The 16,573-nt window shown below is 41.6% G+C and overlaps 1 protein-coding gene across 3 annotated transcripts in view; it reads right to left on the bottom strand.

Moving 5' to 3' along the window:
* The window catches only part of LOC130197694 (E3 ubiquitin-protein ligase RNF31), a 37,022-nt gene that overhangs the window by 14,432 nt on the left and 6,017 nt on the right, over positions 1-16,573 (bottom strand). For all 3 annotated transcript variants that reach the window (XM_056420517.1, XM_056420518.1, XM_056420519.1), the window contains exons 4-16: positions 16,123-16,278; positions 15,720-15,776; positions 14,434-14,635; positions 12,819-13,020; positions 10,567-10,700; positions 9,790-9,962; positions 9,350-9,583; positions 9,097-9,261; positions 7,842-8,003; positions 7,570-7,755; positions 4,938-5,144; positions 4,662-4,835; positions 952-1,050 (exon numbers count right to left, since the gene is read on the bottom strand). In XM_056420517.1, the coding sequence (XP_056276492.1) occupies positions 952-1,050; positions 4,662-4,835; positions 4,938-5,144; positions 7,570-7,755; positions 7,842-8,003; positions 9,097-9,261; positions 9,350-9,583; positions 9,790-9,962; positions 10,567-10,700; positions 12,819-13,020; positions 14,434-14,635; positions 15,720-15,776; positions 16,123-16,278 (2,151 nt within the window). The remainder of the gene's footprint in view (positions 1-951; positions 1,051-4,661; positions 4,836-4,937; positions 5,145-7,569; positions 7,756-7,841; positions 8,004-9,096; positions 9,262-9,349; positions 9,584-9,789; positions 9,963-10,566; positions 10,701-12,818; positions 13,021-14,433; positions 14,636-15,719; positions 15,777-16,122; positions 16,279-16,573) is intronic.

Genomic DNA, 16,573 nt, shown 5'->3' with positions numbered 1-16,573 from the left:
GTACAAGAGGAGAGGAGAGGAAACAAAACAGTACAAGAGGAGAGGAGAGAAGAGGAGAGAGTACGAGAGCAGAGGAAAGGAAACAGTACGAGAGGAGAGGAGACAGTACAAGAGGAGAGGAGAGGAAACAAAACAGTACAAGAGGAGAGGAGAGGAAACAAAACAGTAAAAGAGGAGAGGAGAGGAAACAGAGGAGAGGAGAGGAGATGAGACAGTACGAGAGGGGAGGAGATGAAAGGAAACAGTACAAGAGGAGAGGAGAGGAAACAAAACAGTACAAGAGGAGAGGAGAGGAGACAAAACAGTACAAGAGGAGAGGAAACAGTACAAGAGGAGAGGGGAGGAGACAAAACAGTACAAGAGGAGAGGAGAGGAGACAGTACAAGAGGAGAGGGGAGGAGACAAAACAGTACAAGAGGAGAGGAGAGGAAACAGTACAAGAGGAGAGGAGAGGAAACAAAACAGTACAAGAGGAGAGGAGAGAAGAGGAGACAGTACGAGAGCAGAGGAAAGGAAACAGTACGAGAGGAGAGGAGAGGAGACAGTACAAGAGGAGAGGAAAGGAAACAGTACGAGAGGAGAGGAGAGGAGAGGAGACAGTACAAGAGGAGAGGAAACAGGAGGAGAGACAGAATAATTATTTTTAGCTATGAATACTGCAGCTTTAAGAACACACGAGTGATGTCATTGAACCTGACGACAGAATAAAGCGTACAGGAAGTGAAGGAGTTCAGGTTCCTGTAGCTCGGAGAACAATAGAGAAACTATACTGGATGAACTGTTATCCATTGATGAACACATGTAGTGGGAAGAAGAAGATATCTGGACATGGTAGAACAGTGTAAACACTCGGAGCGCTGCCGACTGCACGGCCACGGAAGAGAGACGTTATCTCTCTCGAAGTGTGTGAAGTGTGTGAAGTGTGTGAAGTGTGTCTCCTCGTGTCCTTACATGGCAGCACCAGAGGAACTTGGGGTCCTTGATGAGCGCCTGCTCCGTCAGCTTCTTGTGGAACAGCTCGTAGACTTCAGGCTCCAGACACTCTCGCAGCTGAAGAGCACAACAACAACAACTAGAACGGGCACTCGGTAGAGCGCATACCTTCGCATATCAAAAGATTGGGCATTGAATTATGAACATTTTGGCATTAGTTGCCAATTGGATAAAAATTGCTATGGTAAAAAGAAGATTTTGACCTTTTCATGACCTTGAACTTTGACCCGATCGATCCCAAAATCTAATCAGATGGTTCCCGGATAATAACCAATCATCCCACCAAATTTCATGCGATTCAAGAAGATGCTTACCTTTTCATGACTTTGACCTTTGACCCGATCAATCCCAAAATCTAATCAAATGGTCCCCGGATAATAACCAATCATCCCACCAAATTTCATGCGATTCGGTTTAATACTTTTTGTATTATGCGAGTAACACGCATACAAATAAATAAATAAATAAATAAATACACGGCAATCAGAAAAGGTAACAACAGCAGGGCCCAGAGGTCCAGCCTGATCAAGCCGTTCACACCTGAAGTGCTGCACATTCTCATAAAGCAACACGGACGAACAGAGGAGAGCGGTTGATGGACTGAAGTGTCGCCTCTTTCACCTCAAGTTGAAATATTTAAACGAGTTGTGAGAGCCAATCAGCATCGAGCTGCTCCTCCGGTGGTGAATCTATCTGCTGCTCTAGTGGAGCTGAAGAGACATTCAGACTAGAGGTGGAAGTCACCGAGCTGTGTGAGCCTACGGGTGATGTCATGTATAAATATATATATATATATATTAATGGTATGAACCCAGACAAGAGGGCATTAGATGTTCCTGTGTGTGACGTCCTCAACAAGTATGAAGCAGAACTAGTGGTTAGTTCTTCATGGTGGATGAAGGAGATGATAACCGTTTGAAGCCACAGAGATAAACCCCGCCCCCTCTAAGCCCCGCCCCTCGCGCGAGTGACGCGAAAAGCCACAAAGAGTAAAGCTTTGAGAATATTTGCAACGGTTTTGTTGTGAACGCAGCTTGAGAGGCAGCAAGAACCCAATCAACATAAACATGTATGTGAAGTAGACGGGAACGCAAGAACACAGGTTTTATGAAACTACTTGTTTATGATTAATAATGAAACTACTTGTTTATGATTAATAATGAAACTACTTGATTATGTTTAATAATGAAATTATGTGGTTATGTTTAATAATGAAATTATGTGGTTATGTTTAATAATGAAACTACTTGTTTATGTTTAATAATGAAACTACTTGTTTATGTTTAATAATGAAACTACGTGCTTATGTTTAATAATGAAACTACTTGTTTATGTTTAATAATGAAACTACTTGTTTATGTTTAATAATGAAACAACGTGGTTATGTTTAATAATGAAACGACTTGTTTATGATTAATAATGAAACTACTTGTTTATGTTTAGAAATGAAATTACTTATTGATGTTTAATAATGAAACTACTTGTTTATGTTTAATAATGAAACTACTTGTTTATGATTAATAATGAAACTACTTGTTTATGTTTAGTAATGAAATTACTTATTGATGTTTAATAATGAAATTACTGATTGATGTTTAATAATGAAATTACTTATTGATGTTTAATAATGAAACTACTTGTTTATGATTAATAATGAAACTACTTGTTTATGTTTTAAAATGAAACTACGTGGTTATGTTTAATAATGAAACTACTTGTTTACGTTTAATAATGAAACTATACTTGTTTATGTTTAATAATGAAACGACTTGTTTATGATTAATAATGAAACTACTTGTTTATGTTTAATAATGAAACTACTTGTTTATGATTAATAATGAAACTACTTGTTTATGTTTAATAATGAAGCTACGTGGTTATGTTTAATAATGTAACTACTTGTTTATGATTAATAATGAAACTACTTGTTTATGTTTAATAATGAAACGACGTGGTTATCATTAATAATGAAACTACTTGTTTATGTTTAATAATGAAACTACGTGGTTATGTTTAATAATGAAACTACTTGTTTATGTTTAATAATGAAACTACGTGGTTATGTTTAATAATGAAACTACTTGTTTACGTTTAATAATGAAACTACTTGTTTATGTTTAATAATGAAACTACTTGTTTATGATTAATAATGAAACTTCTTGTTTATGTTTAATAATGAAACTACGTGGTTATGTTTAATAATGAAACTACTTGTTTATGTTTAGTAATGAAACTACGTGGTTATGATTAATAATGAAACTACTTGTTTATGTTTTATAATGAAACTACTTGTTTATGTTTTATCATTAAACTACGTGGTTATGTTTAATAATGAAACTACTTGTTTACGTTTAATAATGAAACTATACTTGTTTATGTTTAATAATGAAACGACTTGTTTATGATTAATAATGAAACTACTTGTTTATGTTTAATAATGAAGCTACGTGGTTATGTTTAATAATGAAACTACTTGTTTATGATTAATAATGAAACTACTTGTTTATGTTTAATAATGAAACGACGTGGTTATGATTAATAATGAAACTACTTGTTTATGTTTAATAATGAAACTACGTGGTTATGTTTAATAATGAAACTACTTGTTTATGTTTAATAATGAAACTACGTGGTTATGTTTAATAATGAAACTACTTGTTTACGTTTAATAATGAAACTACTTGTTTATGTTTAATAATGAAACTACTTGTTCATGTTTAATAATGAAACTACTTGTTTATGTTTAATAATGAAATGACTTGATTATGTTTAATAATGAAACTACTTGTTTATGTTTAGTAATGAAAATACTTGTTTATGATTAATAATGAAACTACTTGTTTATGTTTAATAATGAAACTACTTGTTTATGTTTAATAATGAAACTACGTGGTTATGTTTAGTAATGAAACTACTTGTTTATGATTAATAATGAAACTACTTGTTTATGTTTTATAATGAAACTACGTGGTTATGTTTAATAATGAAACTACTTGTTTACGTTTAATAATGAAACTACTTGTTTATGTTTAGTAATGAAACTACTTGTTTATGTTTAATAATGAAACTACTTGTTTATGTTTAGTAATGAAACTACTTGTTTATGATTAATAATGAAACTACTTGTTTATGTTTTATAATGAAACTACGTGGTTATGTTTAATAATGAAACTACGTGGTTATGTTTAATAATGAAACTACGTGGTTATGTTTAACAATGAAACTACTTGTTTATGTTTAGTAATGAAACTACTTGTTTATGATTAATAATGAAACTACTTGTTTGTTTTATAATGAAACTACGTGGTTATGTTTTATAATGAAACTACGTGGTTATGTTTAATAATGAAACTACTTGTTTACGTTGAATAATGAAACTACTTGTTTATGTTTAGTAATGAAACTACTTGTTTATGATTAATAATGAAACTACTTGTTTATGTTTAACAATGAAACTACTTGTTTAGGAAACTAGGTTCTTTGACATGGTTTATTGTTGTCTTATAATTGCAGGTTAAAAATGTCATATCTGTGACCATGTTCAACTTTCTGTGAAGTAGTCGTTGGCTAAAGGTCCAACGCCACCTCTCTCAAGAGAAAGACACATCCTTTGTGTGACCTGCTCCTTCCCTTTTCCTCCCTTGTGCATTGCGTGGTTGCCGTCCTACCTGGATGTCCAGGGTGGAGAAGTAGCTGTTGAGGTGTTCGGGGTCGTTGATGTCCGGCTCCCAGCAGACCGGACACACCATGTCTCTGATGTGTTTGTCCCTCACAGCGATGGTGAAGTGCTGCTGGAAGCAGCCGCAGCACACGGAGCACTGGCACGACGTCAGAGACTGCATCTGAAAGAGAGAGAGAGAGAGAGGGCGAGAGAGCATGGCGTGACATGAGAGAGATGCTTCACCGCTGCAGCGCTCACAGACATATGGGCGCCGCCTCGGTACCTTGCTGTGGGGGAAGACGGAGAGGCAGATGGGACACTCTTTAGCCAGCACTCGCTTGATGAACTCCCGGTCGTGGGACTCTCGCACAGCCTGCACCACGTCCTCCAGTGAGTAGGGGGCGCTGTGCTCCAGGAGCAGCGACAACGCCAGCTCACAGCGGCCCCAGCTGGGGAGGTCGTACACCGCGAGTAACCGCCGGCATATGCGCTGGAGGAGAGAAGGAAGGAGTTATGGAGGAGAACGTCAACGAGGCCAGAAGAAGATGCTGAAGACTTGAAGCGGGATGAAAGGATAATCACACGGAAGGATGAGCGTGGAGCCGCTTAATGAACACGTTTTCCTCTGGGTCTGGGAGGATGTGGGTAAAACTCAGCAAAATACATGACATCCGTCGCGTCGTTTTTAGAAATTGTAATGCAGGTTTTTTTTCTCAAATTTCCCAAATGTCTTTTGTGCAGAAAATAGCATACATCCTAAAAAAAAAAAGTTTAATTCCTTAAAAAATTGGAAATCAATGGACTCTATATCCCACATGTTCCAAGTGTTCACAAGTGTTTATGTCATGATTTTGTCAATCAGGTCTCCTGATCTGGTTTAACGTAACAATTTATTTATTTAAGTGGGACATGTAGAATAAAATGTTCAGAAATTAAACATCACAATGTATAGCTTCGTTTTGGCGTTTCTAAAAAAAGTGAGCTTTATACATGTGTTCAAGTACTGTCGGAAAGATGGCAATCTGACGTCAATGACAGTTTTCACAGCATTTAGCTTGAAAAATGTGTCATATTTGCCATCGTTGAAAGGAAACAAGCATTTTTATTTTCATAAATTAATGAATGTCCAATAGAGAATAGATCACTCCGTAGGTATACATTGTTTTCTTTGTTTCATTCTGTCTCTTTTTGTTGTTGTTTATCCTATGTTGTTTTACACTTCTCGCTCTTAATATGTAAAACTAAAATGAGCATCATCTAAAAGTCTGCACATGCAATGTCAACTGTCTGAAGGACATCTGTAAATGTCTAATTGATGCCAACATTCAATAAAATAAAATAAATCAATGAAAGTAAACATGCTTTTAAATCCAGCCGGCAGGTTTTTGGGGAAGTTACCATGATAAAAGAGAGAAAGATGAAGAACTATTCATCACTCTGCCAGACTCATTGAATGTGTTGTAACTCTGAAATGATTCCTTCTGGTCACATGACATCTATTGTTCATCTGGTCACATGACATCTATTGTTCATCTGGTCTCATGACATCTATTGTTCATCTGGTCACATGACATCTATTGTTCACCTGGTCACATGACATCTATTGTTCATCTGGTCACATGACATCTATTGTTCATCAGGTCACATGACATCTATTGTTCACCTGGTCACATGACATCTATTGTTCATCTGGTCACATGACATCTAGTGTTCATCTGGTCACATGACATCTATTGTTCATCTGGTCACATAACATCTATTGTTCACCTGGTCACATGACATCTATTGTTCATCTGGTCACATGACATCTATTGTTCATCTGGTCACATGACATCTATTGTTCATCTAGTCACATGACATCTATTGTTCATCTGGTCACATGACATCTATTGTTCATCTGGTCACATGACATCTATTGTTCATCTGGTCACATGACATCTATTGTTCACCTGGTCACATGACATCTATTGTTCATCTGGTCACATGACATCTATTGTTCATCTGGTCACATGACATCTAGTGTTCATCTGGTCACATGACATCTATTGTTCATCTGGTCACATAACATCTATTGTTCACCTGGTCACATGACATCTATTGTTCATCTGGTCACATGACATCTATTGTTCATCTGGTCACATGACATCTATTGTTCATCTGGTCACATGACATCTATTGTTCACCTGGTCACATGACATCTATTGTTCATCTGGTCACATGACATCTATTGTTCATCTGGTCACATGACATCTAGTGTTCATCTGGTCACATGACATCTATTGTTCATCTGGTCACATAACATCTATTGTTCATCTGGTCACATGACATCTATTGTTCATCTGGTCACATAACATCTATTGTTCACCTGGTCACATGACATCTATTGTTCATCTGGTCACATGACATCTATTGTTCTTCTGGTCACATGACATCTATTGTTCATCTAGTCACATGACATCTATTGTTCATCTGGTCACATGACATCTATTGTTCACCTGGTCACATGACATCTATTGTTCATCTGGTCACATGACATCTATTGTTCACCTGGTCACATGACATCTATTGTTCATCTGGTCACATGACATCTATTGTTCACCTGGTCACATGACATCTATTGTTCATCTGGTCACATGACATCTATTGTTCTGTCCATCCTGGAGAGGGACCCTCCTCTGTTCTCTCCTGAAGGGTTCTTCACTTTTTTCCCTGTGAAATGTTTTTTTCTATTTCTTGAGAGTTGTTCCTGATCCGATGTGAGGTCAAAGGTCAGGGATGCCTATGTGTACAGATTGTAAAGCCTTCTGAGGATAATTCAGAATTTGTGATGTTGGGCTATATAAAATAAACTGAATTAAAATGTGATTGAATGCTCAGGATGGTGACAGCTGATGAACCTGCCGGTACGGCCTCACCTGTTTGTCCGGGTGATGGATGTCCACGGCCGGCTCAGGCTTGTCACTCCAGATGTGCTTGTGGAAAGGCTCCAGCAGCGGCCTCTGCAGCAGGGCCAGAGCCCCCCTCACCTCCCCGCCGCTCTGCCTCAACACCTCGTGGCAGCGGGCCTCGTCGCTGAAGCCCAGCGCACACAGCTCCTTCACCTGAGAGGAACACACACACACACACACCATCTCTAGAGGCGGTCACAACCTCGCCGTGATTCTGGGAAACGGTTCGCCGCGCTGACCTTGGCGAGTCGGTCCCTCAGAGCTTGCCTGGCGGCTCGCTCGGTGGCGCCCGCTGCTGCCAGCCAGGCCTGCTTGGCCTCCGCTCTGGACAGCTGGACGGCGCTCGCGGTCGTCTCCGCTTCTTTCCCGGCGTCCTCGGCGGGAGCTTCACGCGGCCTGCTCTGTGTTGGAGGGAGGTCAGTACGCGGACGGAGGAGCAGAGCTGCCTCGTGACGGCACGCAGAGACGCAGACTGACCGCCAAACAGGATTTTGAGTTTATAGAAAAAGTTAAACTACCGGTCAAAAGTTTGTGGTCACTTAGAAATGTCCTTATTCTTCAAAGAAAAGCAATGTTTTCTCTACTTTGTTAATGTGGTAAATGAAATGTCTCCAGAGGTGTATAGAGGCCCATCTCCAGTGTTCTAGTGGTACATTGTGTTTAAAGAACAAAATTAATATTTAAAAAAAGATGATTATTTCTAACTTTGTCAATGTCTTAACTATATTTTCTTTTCATTTTGCAATTCATTTGGTGAATAAAAGTGTGAGTTTACATGTAAAACACAAAATTGTTTGAGTAACCCCAAACTTTTGAACGAAAATATATTAACAATAATTTTAAATTAATAGAAATTGGGAACAGGGATAAATAATCGCAAATTATCTAATAAACAAAGCAATTGGTAAAATACTTAGAATTAACGATCCGACATGGGAAATGGGGGCGGAGCTAAAATGCCACCGGAAGTAACGGCGGGGCGCTTTTTAAACCAGACCAGGGGAAAGGAGCTTTGCTTCGCTGTCTGGTTGATATGAATGACTCGGAGACGGCAAGTTGTTGTGTCGTGAGTGGAATCCAGTTTTAAGTCTGTGTCGATCACTCATGTCCACCGTGAGCCACATAGCATCATGGCCGCCCTCTTAAAGGGCCGGTGTCACTGAAACGCTGTGTAAACTACACTGTATTTAACATATTGTTAAATAACTCTTTTAGCATTTGATTATTCGTGTGTAGAAATATTGTACATAAGACAATTTATCTGATATTATAACATAAATCCATTTCGTTTGAAACCTTCAAAATAAAAACACAGGATATTTTTCGTGGTTTTCTTTAAGAATAGGTGATCCGTGATGTTTTTCAAGCCGCCAGGGGCCACATTCACCGGATTTGGCCCACGAGCCTCGAGTTTGACAACTGTGATATAGAAGGATCAATTCCTCTCAAGTTGGGAAATTGCAGCGGTTTATAAAACGTAAACTTGACACTGACTGTGCGCTCGCAGGCGGACTGAAGGGCCGCCGCCGCCGTGCTGATCTGGTCCAGCAGCAGAGGGAGCTCCGTCTTCAACCACTTGCACGGCAGGGTGCTGCTGTGGCCCGCGACCGTCCTGCTGGTGTACACCTCCTCTGGACTCACTCCTTTCTTCTCCCCGTCCTGACACACACAAAGGACAGACGCAGTAGAATACAAGACGCGGGGTCTAGTTGCCATGGCGATGGACGAGGCGACGGAGGTAACTTGCTCTGATCAGCTGAATGAGCTTCAGTCCCTCGTCCTTCATCAGCCTCTGCCTCCAGGAGTCCAGGTCTTCGGGGGCGGGCTGTTTGGGTTTGATCGGCAGCGCCGGGACCCGTCGGACGGGGGAGGGGGGGCGGAGCTTCGTGGGCAGGGGGGCCGGCTCCGGGCGAGCCAGGTCACACATCTCACACACCGTAGCGGGAGAGTAGTTCAGATAGGTGCAGAACTGACACACCCACTGGGCAGAGAGAGGAGAGAGAGAGAGCAAGGGGGACAGGGAGAGAGAGAGAGAGAGACAGAGAGAGCGAGAGAGACACAGAGAGAGAGACAAAGAGAGAGAGAGACAGAGACAGAATATCCAGATATTATTTTGAAGTCATAACTAACTAAAAAAGACCAAAATCGATGACCATCACTCACACGCACACGCACACACACACTGACCTGGCTGTCAGGGTCACCGGGCATGCCCAGTACTGGTGCTGGAGGTCTGGGGGGGGTGATGGGCGGGTGTGACGGGGTCACTGGAGGTCGCGTGGCCAGACGAGGTCTCTCACACACGTTGCACAGAATACTGCTGGCTGCGTTCACCATGGTGCAGCTTTTACACTTCCACTCTGTGTATGTGACACACACACACACACACACACACACACACACACACAAAAGGTCATATGAGCTGAAGTGGTTTATTCAAAGAAAAATAAAGTATGGGCTATTACGCTCATTATGATGTTGGAAATGAGAGTCAGTTCATTCTATACAAATTATCATCAGTAACAAGCTTGTCCTCAACTTAAAAGTACATATATATATATACAGTATATGTATATATATATACATTCATATATACACACATTATAAAAATATATATACGGTATATATATATACACAGTCTATGTATAACGTTATATCTACACACAGTATAGGTATATATATATATATATGTATATATATATACACAGTATATGTGTATATATATATATACATATATATACACACAGTAAATGTAGACTTTTATATACCACTTGGCTATCACAGCCTCTGTACTTTTAAGTACATGTGTATATATATATATATATATATATATATATCACTTAATCTAGTATTCATGTGCTTTTATTGCAGTTTCCATGCTAGTGATAAAACTATAAAGTAGTAGAAGGAGTGGGGTTTGTTATTCTGGGAATGCTGTGGGATGCACCGCGACACAACACAGACCAGTGATGGTGGCGGGCTGAGATTCATCTGCTTTGGAGCTGCTCAGCTCCAGCCGAGGCCGCTCACACTCCTCACACAGCACATCCTGCAGGGAGTTGACTTTGGTGCAGTGAAGGCAACGCCAGGTGGAAGAACTGACAAGAGGGGACAAGACTGAATGAACTGCATATCCAAACACAACCAATGTGTCCACACACTTATCATAGTCACACTAGCACTTTGACTTGCGCTGCATTGCAACTGCGACTAGATTTTGTTGTGATCAGCTTCAACATCGACCACATTCCTGACTAGCAGTGTTTATATATTATGTGACAAAAAAAAATATTACATATTTTAAATGACTTCCTAAAAAGTGCTTGATTGAGGTATTTAATTGCGGCAATTCAAAAGATCAGTTGCATTTTGCTTTACAATTGACGACCTTCAAAAGTCCAGACTTTTGAAAGTCCCGCCCTACGAAAGTCCCGCCCTTCGAAAGTCCTGATTTTCGAAAGTCCCGCCCTCTAAAGTCCCGCCCTTGAAAGTTCAGATTTTCGAAAGTCCCGCCCTCGAAAGTCTTTCCCTTCGAAAGTCCCGCCCTCGAAAGTCCAGATTTTCGAAAGTCCCGCCCTCAAAAGTCTTTCCCTTCGAAATTCCCGCCCTCGAAAGTCCCGCCCTCTAAAGTTCCGATTTTCGAAAGTCCCGCCCTCGAAAGTCTTTCCCTTCGAAAGTCCCGCCCTCGAAAGTCTTTCCCTTCGAAATTCCCGCCCTCGAAAGTCCTGATTTTTCAAAAGTTCCACCCTCGAAAGTCCCGATTCTTAAAAGTCCCGCCCTTTGAAAGTCTCGTCCTCGAAAATCCCGCCCCCGAAAGTCCCGCCCTCAAACGCAGACTAGCAAATCGTAGCGTAGCATCGGTCATATCTGCTCCATAGACTCTCATTAGTGGTTCCAGATGTTCTTCAAGCTGCTTCAGTGCATCTGAAGCTCGTCGTGGTCAAACATTGTGTGATAGTGATGCTTGTTACCCAGAGAGGGTGGAAGGAGAAATACGTTTCTAAAACGTTACGTTTTTACTAGGGCTGTGAAACGATTACAATTTTTAATCAGGTTAATCACAGGTTTCTGTGGATTAATCATGATTAATCCCATATATACATTCAGGGTTTTTCCTGGGTCAAAATGGGTCTTCGGTGCACCGTCTGTTCGTTGAGTGAGTGATCAGCAGCTGGCCGCTCGGTCCATTCGCGCACCTCACAGTTGCGTATTGATCAGACAAGAAGACACGCTTATCAACTCCAGTGTTTCCCCTCCTATTATAACAGGGGGAAATCTCCACCCGTCACCCTGTAATTTTCGTCTACCCCCCCCCCCCCCGTCAACAAAAGCGATGCGCGCGCCGGCATCGAAGCTCTGCGGCGACCACGATCGACATATTGAGCACCCCTGCATATTGAGCACCCCCTGACTTTTTTTCGTCCCGATGTGCGCGCACACGCCGGCCTCCGAGCTCTGCGGCGCGAGAGACGGAGATCGGAGTCGTGTTTACGCGACACTAGAGACAGAATGACATGCTGCTGGTTAGAGACGACCAACAACAGACGGATTGGAAGCTCATTCTGCGCATGCGTTAAATGCGTTAAAAAAATTAAACTAGTTAAACCTGTAATTTAATGAACTGAGTTAACGCGTTATTTTTCACAGCACTAGTTTCTACATTAAAAACCTGTGTAGCTAATGTTAGCAGAGTATGTTAGCACATCATTAACACACTTTAACACTTCTTTGCTCCGCTAGTTGGACATCCTTGATGTATCCTTCAAATGCATATTATAGACCCGTATGTCTGCTTCTCTCTGAATCACTCTTTCCAAAATGTGAAAATATTTGGAGTGCAATTAGTGACAGTGTGGCTCTACGGTAGCTCTGACAGCTTGACAGAGTAGCAGCACGGGGGCGGGGCTTAAGACAAGGGTCAATTGAATGGAAACACAGCTCCTGTCGGAGAGTCTTGGCAGGTTGTTTCCACCGTTATTTAGTAGAAATCAGCAATTTTCATTTTATTTTCATCTATCTGAGCCTACATGAATATAATTGAATGATTAACTTCCTGTCTGATCAGCAGAGAAACAAAAACTGATCTGCACCAATCCACAGCTGAGTAGCAATGCTGACCTACACCTGCTGAGAACCTTTAGCTCAGATCAAGTATTCAGAACCATCCCTGGCTCTGGACCAATGGGATCAGAGTATTCCTATTTTATATGTCCCACCTTTGACTCCTCTTGTTCTGGGACGAGGTCGTCGACGATGACGACGACGACGACGACAATGACGATGACGAGACGGCTGTTCGCCGGTGGTTGGCCCTCTCGGGGTAGGAGTGGTACAGCCGGTCACACTCTGAGCAGAGCCCCTGGAGGCAGGTGAGGCAGTGGGCAGAGATGCGGAAAATCCCACAGATAGTGCAGTTCTCTGAAACAGAGAGATTCATTTGCGGAACCGAACACTGGTCATCATTATGAAGTTGTGCCGAATCACAGATTATATTATCACAAAATAAAGAGACTTTTCTGGATGCCAATTAGGTGTTCCACAACTCTATGTCTACAGTACGTCGTCGAAGTGTATCACAAACTGAAAAAGTGCATTTTCTGAAGACAATTTGTTTGAGAAACATAATGTAGAGGCCCTAACACTTTAAAGCCACTAGGGGGCGAACGGGAGAACATGTTCTGACTAGGTTTGGGTACCGGAAACCGGTGCCAATGTGGGCACAGGTTCCAATACAACCGGTATTACCCGGACCGAAACGCAACGCACATTCCGGTGCTTCCTTCCGGTGCCTGAGCAGATTAAAATTGAAAAAAACTATTGTTGTGAACTCCTCTGGTGACTCCGCCCTGTCAGCAGGTTACGAGCCTCTCATATGTAACTCTGACAGCGGAGGCTGCGCCGTGTGTGACTGTGAGGCCGTGTGGAGCACACCAGCGTCAGGCTGGGCGCGACGGGGAGACGTCACCGGTCCCCTGAACACGTGGAGACCAATGATGACGAGCAGCCTGAACTTAGATTAGTACTGGAACGTTTATTGCAAGTCTTGCATTCATAAAAGTAGCCCAAGAAATAATAAATTAGCCATTATAACCATGTTTAAACTAGCTCGTAGCTAACACGAGCTACGAGCGTGACAGTCTGCTAGCAGATGTGTTGGTGTCCAGCGGTCCCGGCTGTATACTCGGTGTTACCGGGAATATAATGACGGAGGAATAAAGACCGTGGGGCATCACTTTGTTTCAGTGTAACTCTCGCTGTCAGAAGCAAAACTGTATTTGTCACGTGTCATCTTCAGTCCCTCTGATTGGTTGTTCTCTTTGCCCATCAATACAGTGACAGGATTAACCCTATAAGGTCTGCACATGACTACATATCACATCATATAATGGAGAACATGTATTGTGTATGTTAACAGTCTGATATCCGTTGTGTGTCGGTGCTCCATGATAACGGCTTCTACAGGGAATATGGCCAAAGAGGTTTTTAATGTCCTCATTGTGCGTTTAAAAAAAAGTATCGGTTCAGGCCCCGTTTAGGCACCGGTATCGTTTTAAAAGTGCCGGTTTAGTATCAGAAAAAAAACAAACGATACCCATCCCTAGTTCTGACGCGTGTTCTGCCACAAACAAAGTTCACTGTCCAGTGCGCTGTCTCTTTCAATGCTTTTAATCCTGGCTCTGAGACACCGTAGCATAACATTAGCAATGTCCAATACTGTTGCAACACATTACATGTTGGTTACGGCACATAATTTATACATAAACAAGCATATATCAATATATCGCTAACCACGATAGTCAACGCAGTGGAAGTGTGTTTTTCTCTCCTCACCTGGGTGCTTGTTCGAGGAGGTGGGCAAGACCTGAATGGACTTGAGACCTTGGTGGTTGGAGGACAGGGAGAGGCCACGGCCGCTCTCCCTGGAGGAGTGATGGTGGAGGGGGAAGGCCAGAGACTTGGTCTGGCCGCCTGAGTGGCACGGGGGCGTCGGGGAGAAGTGGCAGATCACAGCATCGGTGTTGAGACCCACATCCTAAGAGAAGAGAAGAGGGGGGGAGAGAAGCTGACCTCTGAACAATCGGTCCTACGGGTCATCGGTCACTTCAAAATAAGAGAGGGCTGTGTTCAGTGTGATGTAACACTATTTCCAACATTTCACCGGACATAATCGTCTTTTTCCCCTGACTGACAATTTTGTATGTGAAATTGTATTTTGCTGCATTATCTCTCCTGACTACCAGGGGGAGACTCCTCTGGTTGTATAGAAGTCTATTCTTCATGTGTTGAAGCTGTATTCTCTCTACTGACCACTAGGGGTCAACTCCTCTGGTTGTATAGAAGTCTATGCTTCATGTGTTAAAGCTGCATTCTCTCTGCTGACCACCAAGGGGCGACTCCTCTGGTTGTATAGAAGTCTATGCTTCATGTGTTAAAGCTGCATTCTCTCTCCTGACCACCAGGGGGCGACTCCTCTGGTTGTATAGAAGTATATGCTTTGTGTGTTAAAGCTGCATTCTCTCAACTGACCACCAGGGGGCTACTCCTCTGGTTGTATAGAAGTCTATGCTTCATGTGTTAAAGCTGCATTCTCTCAACTGACCACCAGGGGGCGACTCCTCTGGTTGTATAGAAGTCTATATAAATGACTCTATTTCTCTCTTGATGTATTCCCTCAAAATAAGAGAGGGCTGTGTTCAGTGGGATGTAACACTATTACCAACATTTCACCAGACACAATCGTTTTCCCCCCAATTTTAAAAGTGAAATTATATTTTTACGGCTACAGGACAGCGCTTGATCACCTGAAATGTAGACAACAATAAATCTTAACTTTAATATAAATGGAACATACTAATCAGTCGTGGACATTATTGGGATCTGACCCCTCAGATCCTCAGTGGTACGTTCAACAACTGAAAACAAGCAGTAGATAAATAGATAATGAAAAAAGCCAATAAAAATACATTTTTATGATGTATTATAGGTGTAAGTACACAATTCCTGGTTAGATTTTACTGCCCATGTGATTCAGTTTTGATTCATCCCGTAATCTGATGTATTCTTTACGTTAAAGATGGAACTGAAGATAGTTATGATGGTAATGTGAAGGACTCTACCTTGTGTCTCAGTGTGGGAATGATTCTCTCGTAGAACTCAGGGTGGGGATGAGCCTCCTGGGATCAGAGCAAATACGTTATCATGAATGCAGAATACGTTATTATTAATGCAAAATATGTTACCATGAGCGTAAAATATGTTATCGTGAATGTAAAATACGTTCTCATGACTGTAAAATGTTATCATGAATGTAAAAGACGTTATCATGAATAAAAAATATGTTATCATGATTGTAAAATTCGTTATCATGAATGTAAAATACGTTATCGTGAATGTAAAAGATGTTATCATGAATGAAAAATTTGTTATCGTGAATGTAAAATACGTTATCATGAATAAAAAATATGTTATCGTGAATGTGAATTACGTTATCGTGACTGCAAAACACACACACACACACACCTTAATAAGCATTTCGAGCTCCATCCTCAGACTCATCACTTCTAGCGTCACCGCAGCAACGCAGCCCACGTTAGGATCCATGACATCATCGGGGAAGCTGAGCCCATCTGGCTGCTGATTGGAGTAGCCATAGAGACAGAGCACTGCTCGTCCTCCCTGGAGTGGAGAAAGAAACGATGGAATGTGACCCAAACCGCCTTTTGGTTTCCAGTTCCCACGCAGTGCAGCGGGCAGGCTCAACACTACAAGTATGGAGTCACTGAGGACGGCGAGGAGGATGCTAGTATCACGCAACAGAATCATATGCGTTATCTAATGGCATCGTAACCCTCAGAATCAGAATCATAGTGTAGAAACCATAGACTGTGACTAATAGTACGAGGTTGTAAACAGGTTTATTTCTGCAGGACAGGTGAGCATTTTAACATTCAGGTATATGGGTTTTAAATGG

This window comes from Pseudoliparis swirei, chromosome 8 (genome assembly GCF_029220125.1).
Source record: "Pseudoliparis swirei isolate HS2019 ecotype Mariana Trench chromosome 8, NWPU_hadal_v1, whole genome shotgun sequence".
NCBI classification, from domain to species: Eukaryota; Metazoa; Chordata; class Actinopteri; order Perciformes; family Liparidae; genus Pseudoliparis; species Pseudoliparis swirei.
Note: the sequence above shows the minus strand (reverse complement) of the source record. Positions and strands in the feature narration are given on the sequence as shown.